The sequence below is a fragment of the Cephus cinctus genome, unplaced genomic scaffold (assembly GCF_000341935.2).
Source record: "Cephus cinctus unplaced genomic scaffold, Ccin1 Ccin1_scaffold0215, whole genome shotgun sequence".
In the NCBI taxonomy this organism is placed as follows: Eukaryota; Metazoa; Arthropoda; class Insecta; order Hymenoptera; family Cephidae; genus Cephus; species Cephus cinctus.
In genome coordinates this window covers 2,184,901-2,206,583 of record NW_014332933.1, presented here as the reverse complement: position 1 = coordinate 2,206,583, position 21,683 = coordinate 2,184,901, and the positions used below count along the sequence as shown (strand labels likewise).

The 21,683-nt window shown below is 39.0% G+C and overlaps 3 protein-coding genes across 12 annotated transcripts in view; 1 reads left to right on the top strand and 2 right to left on the bottom strand.

The window, feature by feature from the left end:
* The window catches only part of LOC107265274 (protein bric-a-brac 1), a 45,893-nt gene extending 35,851 nt beyond the window's left edge, over positions 1–10,042 (top strand). For 7 of the 8 annotated variants that reach the window (XM_015734560.2, XM_025082371.1, XM_015734561.2 and 4 more), the window contains exon 4: positions 1,150–10,042. In XM_015734560.2, coding sequence (XP_015590046.1) covers positions 1,150–2,154 — 1,005 coding nt within the window. In that variant the 3' untranslated portion in view covers positions 2,155–10,042. The remainder of the gene's footprint in view (positions 1–1,149) is intronic. The other variant, XR_003058972.1, reaches the window with a different exon arrangement.
* Positions 10,043–10,350: 308 nt separating this feature from the next.
* Positions 10,351–15,215, bottom strand: LOC107265276. Of its 3 annotated transcripts, none has more exons than XM_015734566.2 (9): positions 14,670–15,215; positions 14,165–14,259; positions 13,952–14,082; positions 13,807–13,882; positions 13,596–13,736; positions 13,342–13,521; positions 12,489–13,269; positions 12,187–12,406; positions 10,351–12,116 (listed from the first exon to the last, which is right to left on the bottom strand). In XM_015734566.2, exons 1-9 carry the CDS (start codon positions 14,707–14,709, stop codon positions 12,056–12,058), a joined length of 1,725 nt encoding a protein of 574 aa, XP_015590052.1. In that variant the 5' UTR covers positions 14,710–15,215; the 3' UTR covers positions 10,351–12,055. The 3 variants fall into 3 exon arrangements, with proteins under 3 accessions (XP_015590052.1, XP_024938142.1, XP_015590053.1); XM_025082374.1 differs by lacking the exon at positions 14,670–15,215 and adding an exon at positions 14,446–14,659; XM_015734567.2 differs by lacking the exon at positions 14,670–15,215 and adding an exon at positions 14,461–14,659.
* A 226-nt stretch (positions 15,216–15,441) lies between these two features.
* Positions 15,442–21,501, bottom strand: LOC107265273 (prosaposin). The gene is made up of 14 exons (XM_015734559.2): positions 21,238–21,501; positions 20,348–20,453; positions 19,150–19,513; positions 18,480–18,791; positions 18,224–18,412; positions 18,018–18,137; positions 17,648–17,926; positions 17,413–17,547; positions 17,168–17,335; positions 16,843–17,092; positions 16,441–16,755; positions 16,217–16,356; positions 15,901–16,128; positions 15,442–15,797 (listed from the first exon to the last, which is right to left on the bottom strand). The coding sequence occupies exons 1-14, from the start codon at positions 21,275–21,277 to the stop codon at positions 15,723–15,725; spliced, it is 2,721 nt and encodes a 906-aa protein (XP_015590045.1). The 5' UTR covers positions 21,278–21,501; the 3' UTR covers positions 15,442–15,722.
* Positions 21,502–21,683: the final 182 nt, after the last annotated feature.

Below are 21,683 nucleotides of genomic sequence, written 5' to 3'. Positions count from 1 at the left end.
ACCTAGTTCCTTGTTTCCTTTATTTTTTTTTTTTTTTTTTTTTTCATTTTCCCTCACTACCCCGTAAGGAAACCAATGCAATCAGCAGTCACTATTTGCAAAAATATCATTCAGATTAATACAGGCACGCACACCGACCATACATACGTACGGACAGATACGTCTGAAACTTGGTAACTCGTCCCAAAGTACTTATCCACATTTGACTTGCGATTTCGTTTTGGTAAGACCGGCTAATGTTGCGCGGTGTATCTTGCGAAAATTAATATTCGCGTCGAGCGACTAAATTAACAATAAAATCTCGTGTCCGACGAACGAACGAAATTAGCGCAAGCATTGCGAAACAATAAAACGATTCTTAGCTGATTCGAAGAAGACAAAGAGAGAGAGAGAGAGAGAGAGAAAAGGCATCGAAAAGAATTCAGTCATTTTTCGTATCTCAATTCCACGTGAAGAAATTCGCAGGACGCACCGCGTACGATTCTTAGCTGATTCGAAGAAGACAAAGTAAAATCTCGTGTCCGACGAACGAACGAAATTAGCGCAAGCATTGCGAAACAATAAAACGATTCTTAGCTGATTCGAAGAAGACAAAGAGAGAGAGAGAGAGAGAGAGAAAAGGCATCGAAAAGAATTCAGTCATTTTTCGTATCTCAATTCCACGTGAAGAAATTCGCAGGACGCACCGCGTAAAAATACCAGCACTACAGTTAATTTGATGTAACGTAATTCCTTTAAGTTCTTAGAAGAACGAATGCATATCATAGTTGTAAATTAAGAATTTGTCAAATAAAAACTGCAAACTGTTTGTGTTAACGTTACGTCATTAAATCGCAATACAATTTATACATACCATACCCTATACCCGCTTCGAGTGAATAAATAGATCCGAGGCCAATAAATCATCGTAATCGTACATCAATGTCAATCTCCTGGAGGATCAGCATATATCTGGGTAAGTTTCGTGGGTGTTCCGAAACCTCATGAAAAATGGTAAAAAGTTTGTCCCTATCCTTTTCCCCGTTGAAATTCTGAATGACAGTCCGTGACCATGAACGACGAATACCTAGAGAGGCCACCGGTGCAAAGACAAGTGGATAGACGTAGAACGATAGAACGCTAAGTAACCCAGGGTCTGTGTGTCTCTAGGTGACTTTGGCTCTTGGACTGGAGGTCGGCGGCTGGGGTGCCCTGGTGGAGCGATCAGGAACCCACGGCGGCAGCAGCCTGCTGGGTCACGGTGGGTTCGCAGGGTTGGCAGGACTGGCCCGTCGCTGCGGCGTGTGTCTGGCGACATTTCCGTCGGCCTGGTTGCTCGAGAGGCACGCGCTCCTTCAGCATGCCGGGCAACCGTCGGACGACAAGCCGTTCACGTGCGAGCAGTGCGGACAGCGTTATCGCTACAGATCGGCCTACGTGAAGCATCGGGAGCAAAATCATCGGGCTCGGCTGCCGGCTGACAAGCTCTTCACCTGCGACGTCTGCGGCATGCAATTCAGGTACCTAAAGTCATTTAAGAAACACAGATTAAATCACGCCCTGGAGCGGCTCCAGAGAGGACCGGAGCACCAGGCCGGACCAGCCGAGAGAAGCGACCAGGTGTCCAGCACCGGTGAACCGTCTCAGATGGAGACCGGAAGTGATACCAATCCCGGGGACGGTGAGGAGCGGGTTCAGGAGATCACGGAGAACACGCGCGATGAGACCGTCTCGGAGACAACGAGCGTTCAGGATAATCCGGAGGCTGCGGAGCTTCAAGTTGGTAGCGGAGTGGTCGGTACCGGCGAGACCAGCGAGATCGGTGACGTAGACGATGGCAACGTGGACGACGAGAGGAACGAACCCACCGACGCCATCTTGGGTCTGATACGTGGTCACGATCCTGACCGGCGCGAAAGACGCTTCGCTTGTCCATTTTGTGGTAAATGCGTCAGGTCCAAGGAGAACCTGAAGCTTCACGTTCGCAAGCACACCGGGGAACGGCCCTTCGTCTGTCTCTTCTGCGGGCGGGCGTTCGGCGGTAAGAGCGACCTCACCAGGCATCTTCGTATTCACACCGGCGAGCGTCCTTATCATTGCGAAATGTGCGGCAAGTGTTTCGCCCGCGCCGATTACCTCTCGAAGCATCTCACCACGCATATTCATCAGCGCTAATAATAACGTTAACGATCTTACGAGCGAGCCAGGGACGGGTGATAAGCGCGAGATGCCTGGTGCAACGGGAAGGAGGAGGATCCTGAAGGCGAACCGGAGGGGGAATGGCTAAAGAGCGAAATGCAAAATTTTTCGTGAAAAACAAAAATTTTTCGAGCACGCGACCGACGGTGAGAGACAAAATTGAGATAATTAAAAAAAAAAATGAAAGAAAAAGGAAAAAAAAAGGAGAAAAACGAATCGCATCCATCCAGCCCAAATGGCCCAGAAGAAGACGCGTCAATTAGCACACGGGCTACGTAAGACGGTACTAATCCCTGTAACGTTTCTTCGCGTTACGACGTATTGGGGATTCGCCATATTAAAAAAAAGGAAAAACCCACGCCGTACACCACAGAGAAGGTTTACCATATTATGCTAGTGAGAATAATTTGTGATAAGGATCTAAACCAAAGAAACGCGACGACGCGGCAGGCGAAACAACGGTGTCAAGCTTTTTCTTTCCTGAAGAGTGATATAATATAGTAGGCTATCCACATATATATTTGAATATTCGTAACGATAATGATAATTTTTCTATGCGCGGTCCATACAATGGCGCCGCGACGATTAGTGGTTAGGACGACGTCCAGGTGGAGACGCCGCATAAGCGACGTGTGCATGGAACGGAAGGATCCCAAGTCCTTCTGGACAGTGTGCCGGTGCCTTTGAAATCCCGAATCCTTTATAATAGATAGCAATAAATTTCGTTTCTCTCTCGGTCCTCCTTCCCGGAATTGGGTTCGTAAGTTACACGGATTCTCGCGAGAGGCGCTGTGAACACCATCTTCATCATTATCATCGACTATCGCCACGAATTATTATGGTCATCGATAAGGACCATCATCAACCGCCAAGATCCTCTACTCGCTCGCTTCTGTACAAAGCTTCCCTATTTTATTGTCCGTTTAAATCGTTACCATATAATAGAGCTAAATGTGTGCACGTTCAAGTCGCTCAGCGCGTTGTTACTAATAGACACTTTTTATGATAATGTATATATATACACACATTTATTATATGTATGCGTATATATATATATATATATAATCTTAAAATTTCTGCTCCTCAATGCTCGCGCGTTACTGGAAGCAAGATAAACGAAGTTGAATAAAGGTGCTACCTAAGGATTAAGGTCGATCGTGACGTACCGGCCGGCAAGAAGCACTTCTACAATGTTTATGTTTAAAACGTCCACCGTGCCAAATTATGAGATAAAAATGCTAGTTTCGATCTACGGACAAGAGGAACGTAAGCAAGGAAAATGGAGTTTCAAGACGAGAGGAAACGCGCATGCGCGAGAAATGTCAAGCGTCCATTATTCGAGGATCCCTCCAAGAAGTCAAGACAAACCGGCTCGGTGCACGCGTGAAGACCAATTAGTATGTTTAGGATAATTTGAAGGGAAGAGAATATAAGAGTTAGGATAGCGTATTGAGAGGAAACATACGGAAATGGGAAGATCTCGAGGCAGCGGCGTTTATTCGGCGCTATTTTTATTTTCCTCGTGCGCTTTTGTTCTCTCTGTCACTCTGTCTCTCTCTCTCTTTCTGTTACGCGATACCTTCCCGTCATTTGCCTTTCTCTCTTTCTTTCTCACGCCGAAGCTCCTCCCATTTTCGTCAGTCGTTGACAAAGGATACACTCGCGGTAAAAGTGGGTGAAAGAAGGAAAACTAGAAAACAAAGTGTGAGGCCACTGCAAAGGGAAAACACGTGTGCAACGAACAGGAGCGACCTCGTAGGAACGAGAAACGACACACGTAAGTCGACCTAAGATTCCTCTTTTCACGCTTCTCGTTCTTACGCCATTGCATCGAATCATTTTCATGAAATGCAACGAAGCAATCGTTTTACGAAACAACGAAAAACTGAACGGTCGTTACGTTGCTCCTCGCGCTGCTAAACAATTCCGTGGCGCCTGGCGTGTCGAATGATTTGACCGTGTTACGCTCCAAGAAACGGAACGAGTAATATATAAACGACACACGTCCACGACATTTCCACATAAGATGATCTAAAGAAAATGATTGAGTCTCAACTTACCCCCTTTCTGTTACATCGACTCTGCCGAATTCCGAGCTGTTCCGAAAAAGGTTAAAGAAAAGTATCCTTCTTACAAAATGCACGGTCGCCATCGCGCATCAAACTCTTTTATTACTGACACGTACAAGCTACTCTTTTACCTGAGAACGAGATAAATATATCTCGTCTTATTTATTAACCAAGTCCGCCGATTCGTCTCGTGGTGAGAAAGAACGAGCAAATGGACAGTAAACGTATATATTGTGAATTTCATACAATCGTTGCCGTCGATAATGGCGACAGCAAACAAAATCCCGAAAATACTTTTACACAATCCCGAGTGACGATTGGCCACAGCGCGAGACTCGATACTTCCATTTGGATACAAATCACACGACAATCCAGTTGGGTTAAATTGACAGTTGAACAGCCCGAGTGCGCGCGCACGTCCCTACCTACGGGTACTGTCAGTTATACCAATGCAATACCAATACCATACAAACGTGAAAATTCCCTAGAATTTAATTCTCTAATAACTCATCGCAGCCTGATCAATTTTTTATTACAAGATAGAAAATAGTACGCACAGTAATAGCACAGTACCTACGTGGCGCTGCTGTCGCGTCAAAACCTTCCATTTAACTTCTTTGAATGTCTTTTAAGTTTCTCGCGGGATTATACCCATTACTTTTATCACAAAGGGCCAATGAGTACAAAAGACGTCGTTTAATTAGAACGGGACAGGCTTGGTATTAAGGGATTATCATTTGTCGTAGTGCCTACTTAGAAGGCAGCGCTTCAGTTCTATTTTTACGTTTAATTAATAACGTCATGGCCGTCAATTTGCTCTTGCAGTTTTACTCGATGCTGGTGCCGCGGCTTATTCTTTCTCTCTCTTTTATTCTCCCATGCGTTTTTAGACGGTCTAGTAGAAATTTTATTATTTTATTTCTCTCTTACTCTCTCCTCGCTTTCTTTCTCTCTCTCAACTTTCCTACCGCATGTATACCGTCAATGGAACGCCTTCGAAAGAACTCTAGTTAGCCGCCATAATCGTTATACGAAAAATCTTGACTGTCGATTGGATTGACTATTAATAGGGTGTCCTTAATTTTGAACGCCTCAATTTAATGCAGGACAGCCAGGCGTTATGGAATATACGGGCATTTTAAACCACGGTTTAAAATTATAGCTACCTATACAACACCAAGTAATATATATATAAATTCTAATATATGTATATTGTATATATATATATGAGTATATATATAATAATTATATATATGAAAATATATTTAATGAATGTTCCTATATTTATACTATAAGTATATAATAAGTGTACTAGATAAATATTCGATGGTGATTTCAGGTTTTTACCAAAAATGAAAAAAAAAAGTTGTATGTCTGTCTAGATTGTAGAAAGGTGGGATGTTAGCACTGGAATGGAAATTCTGTGAATCATACAAGTTGAACCCAAAGGAGAAACGCGATGATAGGGAATAATAATACAAGAGAAAAATGAAAAAGCAGGTCGCGCAAGGTGAAGGCGAGGCGAGGGTCTTCCTACATTGACTGAACGATCAGATGTGATATACGCGTAAGAAATAATTAATGATTATTTACCATAATCGTATATATGTAATTAATATTACTAGTATGGTTACGATATACAAACATTATATCTATATATTGTGTATAGGTAGATAGGGACGTATACAATGTTTTTAACTGGTTTATCGATGTTCCGAGGATATATGCTAAGTGTATTTAGGTAGCAGGACGTGGTTGACGCTCGATTCAATACGAAGTATCGCGAATTGTCCTTTCTTTTGAATATCAAATGTTATATATTATTGAAAAAGAAAAACAAGGAAAATTACTCGTCTACCATAATTCGCGTTTTGGCCATACATATATAAATTTTCCCTGGCCGTTTCTCCAAGCGAAAGAAACGTCTCACACACTTGCTCAAGAATACCTTAATTTTATTAACAAAAAGTACTATGCTGTAATTATTTATATTTATTGTTATCGATAAGTAATACATAATATTAAGTTTCTGGGATTCGCGATATTCGTCGGAGTGTCGATGCTGCGCAGCCTGGTGGCAAAAATTGAAAGCAGATAGTCATTTCGTGCTACAACGTAATGTAATGTGTATGTACGTTGACAGTGGGCAGTGAGTTCTCGTTCTGGAATATGGTGGAATTAGTACGAGATCGCAATTTACTCGCGTGTTAATCAGTTAATCGAATCGAACAACGAATCAGTGATCGGAGTGAATGGCTTTTATAATCGTGAAGACGAGGTTGCGCCAAGCGTTAGATGAATCGCGTCCGAGACAACAAAGGCGAAGTTTACAGTGACGTATAACTACGTGAATCGGGCGAAGGCACAAAAAAAAGACGGCATGAGATTTCACGTTCCGTGCAATAATAGTTTGCTCAATCCTCGGTGTCCGTCGTTTCCGTCCGTACGGGACGACTACGTATTGTAGGTTATGTGCGAATTAGTGACAGTGTTAATAGCAAGTGGGATAGGATTAATAGGCCGACATTAAAACGTAGCCGAGTTAACTTTCTTCCCCTTTCTTCTCCATTTCCAGTCTCGATGTTTTCGATGTCTATTCTAAAGCGAAACAAAAAGAACAAAAAAAATTGCATTACTAAATAACCCCTTTATGTAGGTATAACGTGGAACTGTCGTTTCCTTTTTTTTCTTCGTCTTCCTCATCTTCTACTACCTACTTATTACTGCTACAGCTACTACTACTGTTTACCATTACTATTGCTACTATTACTATCGTTAGTACACTTTTTCTATCGTCGTTTGATAAGATAGAGAAAATGAGAATTTAGAAAACACAATACACAGCGTGGTTGCAAAATAAATCCACCGCGACTTCCATAAATGCAACGAGCGTCGCAAGCGATACTTTTTATTCGCTCACAGTGAAATCGCCCTTCGTTGTCGTCGACGATAATGGGAACACATAACTTTTGTACCTATTCGATAAATCATCCTCCATATTACGACAAGATACAAAGGCACAAGGAATGGAAAACAAAAACAGTCAGGAAATGATGAACGACGAAAACAAACCCGACGATCGCGCCGACGAAAAGCGGTTAAACGAAAAGAGAAAAAATAAAAGAAATGTATCGTCGGCGACGCGGACTACAACGATAACTGAGGACGGAAACATGAAGACAAAAAACCAAAAGTGCAAATATTCTAATAATACAATGACACAGGCGTCTTCCGTCAACGATATTCCTAACCCCTTTATTTTCCACGCTAATTCCTTCCCTTCACGTCAAGCCAAAAGGACGTCGACGTCCACGAGCGAACGAGGCTCGAAATTTTACACAACACGAACCGACGTCGCGCGTCGTTTTCTTGGTCGTCGGCGTTTCTATCTGTCTGCATATTGACAAACGCAAACGATTTTGCAATCACCCTGCCAATGCAAGGAACTTCGGTGTGGCCGTGCACTATCACTGTTTATCGTACCTACATAAATAAATAAATATATATATATATATATTATAGAGCATATTCAGACGTACAGCGTAATCGGACGAGTCATAATTATTGTGGCCCGGTGCGTAATAAGTAAATATAAGTAAATGTCGCCGGTCCGATTCGTCGCGTTGCGTAATATCGCAACACGACGTGAATGTTAGAGATATTTTTCAACTTGTACTAAATGTGATAATTGAAGAATTGACAATGAGCAATCTAATTGTAATATAAATATTAATATGATATATCGATGTCTATCGTACAAGCCGTGAATAGATTTTAACAGTTATAGCTATAGGTACGTGTTAGCTCGTAAATTAACGATTAAAGGATATAACGGCCGGGAGGGTGGCTGGTTTAAGGGTCGGGTTGGGTTTTTGAATGGGTGGGTCTTGTCTTCTTTTTTTTTTGTATAGGGAGGGTTGGGTGGATGGGGTTAAGGAGAGGAGGGATATATTATAATTTTTAATTCAACGTGAAAGGAAAAGATTTAATATATACCGTACGCCGTCTCAGATCTGTCCACAATGCTGCGTCGCGACGAGTCGCTCGAGCGGCAAGTGTTCGCCAAACGATTGATCGCGATCGATTTATCGATCGTTTCCATTAATTGCGAATTATGTGTATACGTTCGCGGCTCACGACTCGCTGACGAAACGCTTTAGGACCCGTCGCGACCGAGCGCGTAAAGTTTAAAAAAAAAGTACTATAACTATTATTACCGGTACATTTTACATTATAACCGATTGTTGTCTACGATATAATGTTATTTTTCTAATTCATATTCAATTGTTATTGTTGAGGACGAGCACATCGAATTTTAGACGAAGAATGTATTGCAATTCGGTTGCTGCCTTCTCGAAAGTCGCAGCGAAAAATATCGATGGGCGACATCCATGCGGAAGGATGGAGGGTACCTCGTGCTCGTCGCCACGTGTGTATCGGCCTTAAAGCCGCTCGTTTAATTCTTCCCACTGATTATGCCTAGTTAAATTTACCAAACGGATATTACGTGTTGAGATAGAAAATAAATGTAACGCAAAAACGAACAAATAAAACGGCAACGAATTACACAAAGCATATATAGGTATAACGTACGAGATATGAGAAAACGGCCTTGACCGTTGAGATATTTGAATTATTTTCTTTTCTCTTAACGCTTATGGCGCATACACACGCGCATGCGCACGAGTTACACAAGGCGGTGTAGATGAGTATTCGTAAAAAAAAATCTCGATTTGAAAGTTGCATAAGCGCAAAGCCTTGGTCGACGCGTCGGCTTACGACACTGCTGCTGCGGACTCCTATTGTATTTTTTGTAAGGCCCATTTTGCCGCATTGTGATAAACAGTGTCCGCAACAACATCGGAGAGAGCTAACGCCGACGCGTCGTCCGTTTAGCTGGAATGGCGTCGTTGACGTCCCGCGTGTCGTGTCGAAGTATGGCACGATTAAGTAAGGTTACCTCGGCGATGGTGGACGGAAGACTTTTTGTCCAGGTTAAAATTCGCCGTTACCCTTAAAGAAATTCCAACGTGTTCAGTGATTCCGGACAAAGATATGAATTTTCTTGAAAGAATAAAGGATGGAAGAGAAAGAAAAAAGAATTTTGAAGAATAAAAACCTCTTAAATTACCTTTTCGTTGTCTTCCTTCGCCTTACTGACTTTTGAGTTCCTATCTCTTACTTCTGGGAATAAATAAAAATATCCTCCGTCTTCCCATCGCCGTGTTAACCGAGGTACCGAACAAATGTACGGGCGGTGAGACTCGTTCTGCCTCTTCGAAGATATAAAGGTAAAAGAAGAAAGAGTTATATGTCAAAGAAAGAATGAAAAAAATGGAGAATTAAAAGATTGAAGTAATTATTAAGCGTCGTGGCAAGCACGGGTCTTACTTCCTGGTGGTCTGTGATTTAGAAGAGTTTCTGAGACTGCGCGAACAAGGCTGAGCTACTATCTTTTTCGTGAACACTTTTAAACTGCAGATGTTAAATGGTATGAGTCTGGTCTGTCTGTATGTCTCTCTGGTCCCTGGTATCTGCGATGCCAAAGATAAAGTCATGTAGTATGTAATGCTAAGTTAGAATGACGAGGATGATGATTGTTATTATTATCTTGTAACGTTTAACGTATATCAGTGTCGTGCAAAGAGCGGCTGAGCTCCTCGGTGTTGTGGGTATACATACTAGTTCCTAGCAACTCGTATGACGATTACTACTCATACTACTCATAACATTGCATTGATCTACTTTACTCTACTTACTCTAATGATAAATAAATACATTCTGTCCAACCTCAATAGCTGTACTTTTCAATTGTCACCAGTGAAGTTTCTTCTGTCTCCCCTTTTTCTTTTTCCTTTTAAATCCATGACGTTGCTCGATGGAATGCTGCGGTTTTTACATAAGGAAGCAACAGTGTTACTTTATTACACATGTGTAACCGTACAACTGTCAATTACATATTTATGTTACAATTGTGGCTGAACGGTGCTGGCCAATGATTTCTTGCGATCGTTTTATAATCGTTCTTAAAAATATCTTCTGTATCTAGTGTCATGGTGGATATTATTTCTCGTCTAGTATCCGACAATGGACCCGAATCGTGGATCGTGTAATTTTCGATGGCTTTATTTCTTTTAATTATTTTATTTTCAAGTAGCATCTTATTGTTTTAATGATACGTAGTTCAAATATATACCGCACGGCGTCATCTTCCTGGTGCGCACGAAAGAGACGTAAAATCGTAAGGCAAGTTTTTTCACAACGACCAACTGGTGTCAGCAGGAAGAATTTATACTGCGTAATCCATTGTCCGGTAAGTTGGGCAATAATGCTATTTTCATCGGTATTTCTAGTTAATTTCGTTTACGTATGTACAGATCTGACGATTGATAGGAATTATATATACTGAGAGGTAATAACGTGTTGCTTGTACAGCAGAGGGAGTAAAAATGGTCCTCCCAAAATACTATTGTAAATTATTGCTATTACACTATAACCAGGAGGGCCATTATTGCTCGCCAGTGTACCTGTATGTAATAGCGAAGGGAATAATCTAATAGCACTTAGATTAGCTTTTTGAAAAAAAGTATATATAAATTTTGTGCAATAATCGAAGAACCGCATCAATTTACAAATAGGACTTAATACTGTTCGAATTTTTTACCAAGCGACAAGACTTATGGAATACCATACAAAATTTCACGAACGATCCTATACAAATCGTGTGGCATCAATTTGCTATGTTGAATCTAACGATCACGACGGAATAAAATTACAATATTTTATCTAGAAGTTGCGCAAGAAGCAACGCTGCAGGATCAGCGAGACGCGTGGTCTTTAGGGCCCACAAAAATCTCAGCAGACGATATTTTGTATAATATAAAAAAAAAAAGAATTATAATTAACGAGAACTTGTATAACAACCGCAGGTGGTACTAGTTGGCATAAATGCCGCAAACAGTGGGGAATATAATTAGCTTTTTTTGTTTTTCTTTTTTAGTACCTAAAACCATTATGAAAACTATCGCGAATACCGAAAGGCAATTACTTTAATCGGGATAATTATAATAGATTAATAAAAAAAATGGTCCATCTTCAGTTAAATCTTGCGAGAAACTTCCGAGCGAACGTGTTACCTCGGACTTTCGAGGTGAAATCGCGAAGTGACAAAACGGCAACCTTACGCGATTACACCTTTTAATCTTTAATAGCTACCTAACTTTTAAACACCCGCCGTGCTAATGAATTCCAGCATCCTAAAGATATAAAAAGCAATAGTGAAAGCGTGAGTACAAATAACTGGAAATACGGCGGGTCCGACTTAATGAAAAATAACTGTATACGTAGCGGCACGTGTTAGCTAATAATTAGCGAATCCGAATTATTTCACTTAAAATTGCACTGGTATATTGGATACAGTAAAATGCATGAACCACTTTGTAATGGTTGAACGGATGAGCTTTAGTGTATGAGTAGTCGTATTGCGATATCAAATTAATATTTTCGTTATCCGATAGTTTTATTAAAAAAAACATATACTATCATGAATGTTTGATTTCGTGCTTGTAATTTCACAATACAACTACTTTACATTGACTGCCAAAATAAGTAATAGACTAAATGCCAAGTAAACGCTAATTGGCTTGCCGCGAATAAAAATTGTATAAAAGGAAAGTCGACAAATGTTGAGACAAAAGTACAATGACTGTTACGAAAAACACGATTTGCAGATATAAAGATAGAACGATACTACGTATTATCGACGGAGAATTATTAATTTGGTTAGCGGTCTGATAAGATTATCTAGCTTACAGCCGTACTTTTAATTCCTCCATTCGTTGCTTTATTCTCCGTCTCATTTCCTTGTATCTGAAGAAAAAGGAAATAAAATTATTTTAATAAATTGGCTCTTTTTCTTATAGAGAATGGAGATACTTACTTCTCCTTCAGTAAAACAACCTGACGTTCTTCTTCGTAATGATAGCGTTGCAAAATACCGTGACATTCCGCTATTGAGAGATTTAGAAATTGGGCAACATCCGAACTGATCTCGGGAGTCGTGAGTTTATCTACCAGGAAGAGACGCGCCACATTCTCGTGTGGTCCTAAAACAACCCTAACCTCCAAAGGGTATTCGTCTTCTCTCAATCTACGTTGTTCTGCATGGAACAAGGAAATTATGTTAATATATAAAATTAATGTTAAGTGTGTTAAGCCTTAAGTATGCAAGCAGATGATTACCTCCATTATCACGAACCACAAATAGAGCAAAATTATCAGGTTTAGCATCAACTTTATATTTGTCGAGCATAAGATTAATAACTTCTTGAGTGCTCACAAGGCTGGTAACCCAAACAGACATCTGCGAACCATGAGGCGGTGTGAAGAAGCTTGTTTCCCGATTATAAAAATGTCCATTAATAGAACAGCGACGTCGTAGACGGCTGCGTGATTGACGACGACCTCCTGGACGGCGTCTGATCGCAGTTGAACCTTGTTTGCGTCTCAGGACAACACCATCAAGCTCCAATCCACTGTCTGTCGACATAGTCATATTGTCATCGTCCCTAAAGTGTAGAGAATTCACAGAGTCCGTGTCACTATCTGTTCTGTGCCTCTGTAGACAATCCGGCCCAGACATTGAACGATTTAATCCTTTCTCTATCCAGCTGTCATCGTTACTGATATTTCTGCTGCCGATCATATTCTTCTCCAAGCTATCGAAGTACTCCACTCTTCGCAGAGTTCCATTTCTGTTAGGTGTTCCCTGATAATTCGGTGTGTCTGTACTGGAAGAACTATCTATGCTGTGCGTAGGTGTACTGCCGACACTACTGTCATTACCCTTGCCAGCTTGATGACTGGGACTGGTCGCACCGGAGCTACTAAGAGCTTCCGGAGCATCGATACTGGATTGAGCAGATAGTGGTGGAGTTTCAGTACTGGAATGTGAGCTTATAGACGGGAGACTCTCTGGCATTGTTTGGTAGAGCTTATTGCCATCTTCTAATTTACGCTCGACCTGTAAATTCAACTAGTGATAAAGTCGAATTCATGAATTTCAAGGATATAATTAATGGACGGTTTAAGCCACCTGTAACAATTCATCCAATTCATCCCATTCCATAGTTTTAACGTCCAATTTCATTGGCAGTGTTAGACTTTTTAGATGATCCGGAGATGCCGGAATGGAGTTGGGCTCACTTTCCGGTTGTATTTCAGACGGAGACAGATCTTTCGGCGATATATCAGGTTTTTCTTCATCCTCCGTATCCTAAATATAAAGTTGGTTGTTACAATTTTATAATTAATTAAAAGAAACACAACTTTTTTTTAATATTGCTCAACCTCAGACACGCTTCTTCTACAAGAATTTCTATTGCGTGCTGTAACTACAGTACGTTGATCATCATCCTCTTTAAGATGAATGACACCACGTACTCCCCAGTAAATCCTTAGAGCACCTTCTAATATCAATCGTCCATTAACCTGTAAAAAGTTAATAATATATTCATCTTTATTCGAATATAACCTAATATATACTATTTTTTTGACATACCTCTCGACTTCTAATGCCACCACTTTTTCCCTCGTAATACTGATTGAACATTTTTAGTTTCGATTCCAAATGGGATCTATTGATATGAACATTAATTTTATGATTTGTTATTGAAGTATCATGACAATGTGATCTCCTTTTTTACCTGGGCAATGTTGAACGAGATTCTTTCTTTCCAAAACTAGTATGAGATTCTACTCTTGTTCCATGTCCAAATAACTGTGGCCCAAAAAGTGCTCCATAGCACGGCACGTGACAGTATGGAACACCTTTATGCTGTTTATTGCAGTGAGATGTACTCCATTAAGATACAAAACAAAATAGATCGCACAAAAACTACAATATTAATTTTCTTCACCTCAGCATGCTGCCCTGGGTTTAATCTTTTTCCACATTCTTCACACCTTAAACATTCTGGATGCCAGTCATACCCCAAGGATTGTTTCCGCTCCGCTAAAAAATGATATTGCAATTACTAAATAAGAGTAATTGTCACAAGAATAATGTAACAATGACAAGAGAAGATCAAGTGCCTATAAATTATTTTTAATAACAATTAAAAAGCCCGTGTCAGAATACCAGTCTCTGTTCTTAGTCAAATTTACAATCCTATTTTACAAAAGATAAATGAATAATTACAGAACAAGTTATAACCTCTGGCAGAGTGCATTGACCCGCCCCGACTATATATGATTTGCGTCCCATTGAAAAATTACAACTTTTTCTCAAAACAGGTATTGGAGATAAAATATTTCAAAGTCATCAGAACTTAATAAATTCACGATATTCCAAAGTAAAGAAACAGTAGTACATGTCACTGAAAATACCATGAGTGAGCAATACATGTAAATAAAGATTCAGACCGAAATATACGGGTTTTCCACATTTGTGACACTTCCACATGATGGCAAAGAATTACTTTGGCACCAGGAACTTAACGCTGTGAAATCTGGTGTCAAGTGTTAAGACATTTTGTTTACAAATGCCAAGAGACTCATCAAATATATGACACGCGGATATGTCACTACAAGGACTCCAGTGTTACTCCCGTACTTGACTCCCACCTAATTTAAACAGGTTTCCACTAGAGGACGCTAAGAACACGCTTATGAACACGCCCAGAGTATTGGATTCGAGCATAAAGCAATATTAGAGAGAATCTACTTCATCAGCCTCAGAAATTAACCCATTTTAAGAATATAAATAGTGGTATTAATTTTCGTTCATCGCAACATGTGCTCCAGAATCTACAATCCATGATAGATTGAATTTTTTTTTCGGATTCCTAAAATATTTCTATACTTGCAATCATGAACTTGGAGTACTGAACCATCTCTGATAAAGTCGAAATGTATCTTGGATTTTGTAATGAGATCAGAGTTGGTAATAATATTGAAGACGAAATCTATAACTGGGACACATAATGTTGCTTTTGTAAGACGTTTGAAAAACAAAATTGAATAATATTATTTTTATTCCATTATCACAGTTAACTTAAGGCTAATGAAATTATAATAATTCGTCGCAAGACCATTCGTTCGATTTTACTTAAAAAAAAATTGAGTATAACAAATATTATCCACAGCATAACATCGTGTACTCCGTCCCATACGATTATAAATTATTCCAGTAACATTATAAAGGACAGTATGGTATTCATATTTATTTGCAGCAGATCTTGTGCCTACATCGCATTAAGCATATGCGCACTATGAATAATTTTTGGTTCCAAACAACATTCATGAATAGCTCTCCTCATTGTTATCCTGAATTTCGCGTTGATAGGATAATATTTATATTCAACTAATCTGTAGTTATGTTGCATTATTATAAACATTAGTCGTATAGTTATTATAAATTGCAAATGATTATTTATTATGGCTAGGACACTTATAGCGTATCTTCATCACTTCGTATTACACTGCTATCTTCTGGTTTGCAGCAGATGCAGATTCCGCTTTCCAGACCTTCTCCTTGCAATAGTCAACAACCTAAACGAAAAATTATATTGGGAATTACATTAATTATTTCTATTCGGAAACATAATCTGACAATTGTTATTAAGTTTCATATTCTTCGTCCTGGATACTTTACATTGCATTCGGCAGCAACTTCATCGGTAGAACACAAATATGATTTTCCCCATGTGCAAGGCTTTTGACCATAACTATAAGAACGTCGTTTTCTGGGATTTAAATGAGACATCGCTAAATAATCACTGGCAGAACATAGTGCCAACTTGCTACAGATCTTCTTGGTGTCACCATAGGATCTCAGTATATTTATTATACTCTGCTCATAAACTTCCATCAACATGGTGCACTGTATTACATAAAAGCAACAACGAGTCAATACATTCATATGAATTCTCTAAATATCATAGATCCTTCCAATATAATTTTATTATTACCTTCGATTGTTTACTAGCTGGAAGATACTTGCACACTTTCGCAACTGCTTGTTCAATGTCATTATCTATGGTTGGATTAGCGAGTAGTTTATCAATGGCCGATATAATTGCTTGACAAAGAGCGCACTCAGCAACGGATTCTGACGATGAAACACATTTTTTATAATAAATAAACAAATCAATTCAAAATCAAACATATTCAATATGATTATAACGGTGGATACCTTGGATTTTCTGCATATCGGCTTGGCATAAACCAATCATTGTGCAGACTTCTTTGGGCTCAACCTCTTGAGATAGAAGATCAATGACAATATCAGCATACTCCGTAACAAAATCATTACATTCATTCGCAATGGTCTTAGGCAGATAATTGCATACGCCGTGCACAACTTTTTCTATTTCATCCTTGTTTTTCTTATTCTTCAAAGACTTTTCTATATATTGCATAACGAACTCACAAACGACACACTTTGTATCATCGGCCACCTTCTTGTGGGGAACCGGATGTAGTGGGAAGTCGGGGATTTCATTTGTCACTGAATAATTAGTACCCAATTAGTATCACCTGTTATATCTACGTAGTTCATTAATATTCCTATGCTAGAAGAGAAAAAAACACTCACTGATTTCACCATCGTTGTCCAGCGGGAAGAAGTTCGTAGGAACCAATTCGTTTGGCAAATCATCTGACACTCCAGTGTTTTTGCTAGGATCGCATAACTTAATGTATACACACACTTCCTGCGGCGTAAGGTCAGCAATTAGCAGCTCGATGAGTTCGTCGCTGTAAATCTTGACCAAATCCTTGCACTCCTCAGACAAGTCGTTAGGTAAATGAATGCACAATTTGGACAGTGCGTTCCGTATGCTATTCTGTAAATTCATTGAATAATGTAACAATGGACATTCTAAACGAATAAGGTGTATATAGCAAGGGAAATTCATTACTTCGGTTTTGTTGTCCTTAATGACATTGTACAATTGAGTAACAGCAAGGAGACACAGTGGACAACTAGGCTTATCTTTGACATCACTTTCGAGCACCATCTCTTTAGGAATTGTCTCCCAAGCCTCCAAGAAGGACTGTGATGGACATACATGAATCATCGGGCAGACCTATAGAAGAAAATAGTTAAGCGGCACAGACCTTTTGAGACGGTAAACTTCAATGGAATAAGTTGCGTCATACTAACCTGAGAAGGATCTATTTCTTGGGCTAGGATCGCTACTACAGCATCGCCATAAGTGTCTACGAATTGTTGGCATTCACCATGCACGCTCTTTGGTAATTTTTCGCAAATTTCCCCAATAATGTTTTTCACTTTACTCTGTAAAATGATCACAGTATATCGTGAAGTATCAAGTTATGAGAAAAAAAGATGAACTTAAATTCGATTCCCATAATTTTTAAGCATATGAAACATTTACCTCCGTAACTGGATCTGTGATAGCTTCCTGAACATAGTGTAAGAAGTATTCACATAAGGCGCAGGTCTGTTTGCCCTGAGCACCAGTCTGTGGCAATCCAAGATTACCGAAAGGCACATAGAATCTTTCAAGTGGAAGTTGCATTTCTTCTGCTTCCGTATTCTTATGTACATTTCTAATTCCAGCGCCATTTTCCCCAAGATTCTGTTTCTTCTTGTTCATAATTTCAAGTCCAATCTGAGCTGGTTTCTCATGAATTAGTGGCCAAATAGGTCCATTCTCCATAATGAAAACATTTTATATGACATTGTTATTCAAAGGCCTTGTAATTTGGAATTTATAATGTCATAACTTTCAAATAAATACTTACTAAAGCTGAGTTGCCTGGAGCCGGACAAATACTTGCCATTTCACATACGGCATTGCCATTCAGTCCCATTGTTAAGTAAACGTAAATTTCTTTGTAATACTCATCGACGATCGCCTTGCACTGTAAAAAAGAAAAGCATTAGAAATGCACAATATCAATTACTTTAAACCACGAAAATATTCCAAACAAACGTTAATTAATTATACCTCTGTGGCGAACGATCTAGTCTGTTTGCAAAGTCCTTCGAGGACTATCTGGAACTCGTTCATTGTCGTGTTAGCTACCAGAAGATCCCTCAAGTGTGATACCAGTTGTACACACAATTTACAAGGAAGATCATCACTGACCTCGACCATACCCACACTGGACAGTGGTCGAATTTCAACTTCCAAAGGCTGTTAACAACAATAAGGTAATTTAGTGTCGTAAAGAACCTCATTAGGTTATTAATACGTAACCTACCTTCTTATCGTCATCATTTTCATGCTTGTGGAACTTTGCACTGCATTGGCCTGACAAATGACAAATGTTGGCCGCGTTGAAGTTCTCTTGAAGATGCGCATAGATGTCATTGAAATAAGTTAAGATTATGGAAGAGCAGGCATCGGAGTAGGAGTCCATACGACCGCAGACGTGGAGCATCCTCTCCAAAATATTGTCGCGAGATGTATGGGTGAATTTATCCTGCATGTGCGTCGCGATCGTGTAACACTTAGAGCACTCATCTGGTTCCAGTTCATCATTAGCCAAAGATTTAGGTTTAATTTCATCCACCTGACAAACATTAATATAACACCTTGTTGAATAATTCAAGTTCACTTATTATGACTCGTTAGATATTTTCTATAAGACACTAATGTGGTTGTTATATAGAAAGCGAATTTAAAGAATCTCTAGTATAATATTATATGTATAAAACACAGAATACTATACGTAGCATAATCGCAAACACCAATAGATAATTGTTTCATCATGAAACTTCCGACCATAGCCTTTTTAGAAAGTAACAATGATTTCTCAAATCTTTCTAATACAAAGTGAATGCAGTAACTATTTCCTCTTTTTATGACGGTGCATAGCACATAAAGAGCCTGTTTCTTCAGGAATAAGTGTGTCAAGGAATAATTATTACTTCTTTCATTGTGTTGTGATATTCCAACAACAGCTTGTCTATGTGAGCCGAGTTGCAGAGTCCAGCAACGGAACAGACAACAGAGGGGTTCATCTGGGACGCCAAAGTCTCCACGAGTTCAGGAATGAACTGATCTACCAATTTGTCGCATTCTTCGACAATCGGCTTTATGTGGATAAGCGCACAACTGCCTTCAAAAACAAGTTTTAAGTCCTCTTGAGTTTCATTGCTTTCCAATTGATCGCGTGCTTGTTGCACCATATCCTTGCAAATTCCACAGACATCATCTTTGTCCTCAGGAACTGTCATTGATTCCCACACCTTCGAAATACAATGCTTCGTAGCATTGCACCCTGCTGCAGACCTATGGTTTGTCAATTCCAAACAAGAGCATAGATATTAAATAATATTATCACTCAACATACATCACCTATCATGTTTTAAAATAAATTAATATGACTCTGACTGTGATAAATGTATGTGTCATATTATTATTTTGATGACTTCAAGTCCTGCAGAATTTAATGCTTCACAAAGGTTGGAGTGTTTTTATTATTATATGAGATATCATTGTCGAGCGTCATTATTAAAACGTGATATAGAGTACATGAGTCATTGTATATTTTAGTTTTATAAAACACTGGAATCTACTTAACCATCTATATACGTTTCAATAATTATACAAAAGAGGAACGTGATAATTTAGTTAGCTCTCATTTTCTGCAATCAAGCTTAGTGCCAACAGATATCCAATGTTTTGAAAATTTGTTAAGTTGGTATGTTCACCATATGAGTACAAAGTCTCCATATCATATGAACATGAATGAGTCAGCAGTGAATAACTATGAAAAGCTGTTGGAGTCAACTTCTTTTACCTATGGACATTAGCCATGTATGTACAGTAGCTGGCCAAGATAAACACAATTATTTGCGATTCATATGTATGCCATGCCTCACATAGAATGTTTATTTGTAACATATTAATATCAGTTTCAGCATTCCTTCTTGGAAATGATATAGTAACCTAACCAGTAAAACTATATTTATGGTAATTAGATACCTTAATACATATGGTGACATGACATTTGTAAATCATAGTAAAATCTCTAAGTGATTTATTTATACCTTTCAAAATCATAGTTTGTCATTATTTTATTTTATTATTAATAATGTCATATTTTGTTGTTGCCACACTTACTTCAAATCCTGACACCAATATGATGGTCCCCAAGTACAGGCTTTAGAGCCTAAAAGATGAGGTGTTTCCTGTCCCTCCGAATTAATTACCACTCTGGCAGTTGTTACTAAGAAAATATTAAAAACAATATAGCATGCATCCATCTATAATCTATTTTGCTAAGTAGATACATTTCACCAATTAAAATGCAACTCAGTAACAATGTGTGCACAGTAAAATGCAAAGAGAAAGGAGCATAAAATTAAAGAATTAAATTAATTCATTGATTGAATATATTGTTGAAACACGTTTAGAAGTTTAATCAGCAATATCATATGCAAATAAAAAATGAGTGTTTGCATCAGTAGCCTCCCATCTGCTGATTGACTACATGTTTTTAATTCAAAACAGGAACCACTCCCTCTCTTAAAATTCATTGATAAAACTCATCAGTTTGCAGCATCCTATGAAACTGACTCATGTTTTTTTTGAACTATTAATGAGAAATACCATGATCTTAGATGACTAACTAGAAACCAATGACTTCAATAGAGGTAATAATGGTAAGTAGGAATTTCTGAGAAATAATTGTAATCATAGTAGGTAGTGAAATCACGAAATTATATAATGTAGAGAAATCATGGAAGAGAGTTTATCAGATGTTTTTACGCAAAATCTAGAATTTTCTACTCTCGAGAAAAAAAAACAGCAAATAAACATCACAATGCGTGGCAAACAAAAATGGTGACTTGTAAGATACGACGTACAAGTATAAGATACATTAGCCACCTAGAAATACTATAACTAATCAGAATGGATTTAGGTAAGCTATTTGCGTCGTTGGTCAACAAAGAAATGCCTTATTGCCCAGTTATTGTTGCTGTAATAGAAAACGTATAACAATTACTCACCAGCCAGTGTCGCGCAAAGCGCGAATAATATTGCCTTCATTCTTCTCTGGATTCCCTCAGACTAATTTGAGGTTGTTCACGAAATACGCGAAAAAAATTGCTCTTCGTCCTCAAAATAAGCCTCTCTCCCACAAATGATCCACTCCCAATATTAACTGAAGATGACTGGCCGACTTCCTGTCACTGTAGATAAAGCGCACTCGCTGTTGTCAACGTTCTTTTCCTCTGAAAAACAACTCACGCAACAAAGTACTCCAGCTTTTGGCCAATCAGAATTGCGCATCATTGGTCACGTGATATGAATTTTGTTAGTTGAAGTTTATGACACCATTGCGAAATTGCAGCAGCACAAGAATACCAATGGAGTAGTAGTAGATTTAACGTTCGTCGATAAATTCGTGAAAATTTCTCTTGTACCGACTTACGCTTCATGTTAAGAAAGATGT

Bases quoted from the DNA above. Each gene is read 5' to 3' on its own strand.
- LOC107265276 (XM_015734566.2), bottom strand. From the start codon at position 14,709: ATGTGGAAGTGTCACAAATGTGGAAAACCCGTATATTTCG. The intron at 13,270-13,341 runs GTGGCTTAAACC...TTGAATTTACAG, and splicing joins AATTGGATGAATTGTTACAG to GTCGAGCGTAAATTAGAAGA. The intron at 12,407-12,488 runs GTAATCATCTGC...TGTTCCATGCAG, and splicing joins TGTGGTTCGTGATAATGGAG to AACAACGTAGATTGAGAGAA.
- LOC107265273 (XM_015734559.2), bottom strand. From the start codon at position 21,277: ATGAAGGCAATATTATTCGCGCTTTGCGCGACACTGGCTG. The intron at 17,336-17,412 runs GTTAGTATGACG...TTTCTTCTATAG, and splicing joins AAGAAATAGATCCTTCTCAG to GTCTGCCCGATGATTCATGT. The intron at 16,129-16,216 runs GTAATAATAAAA...TATGTAATACAG, and splicing joins CAGCTAGTAAACAATCGAAG to TGCACCATGTTGATGGAAGT.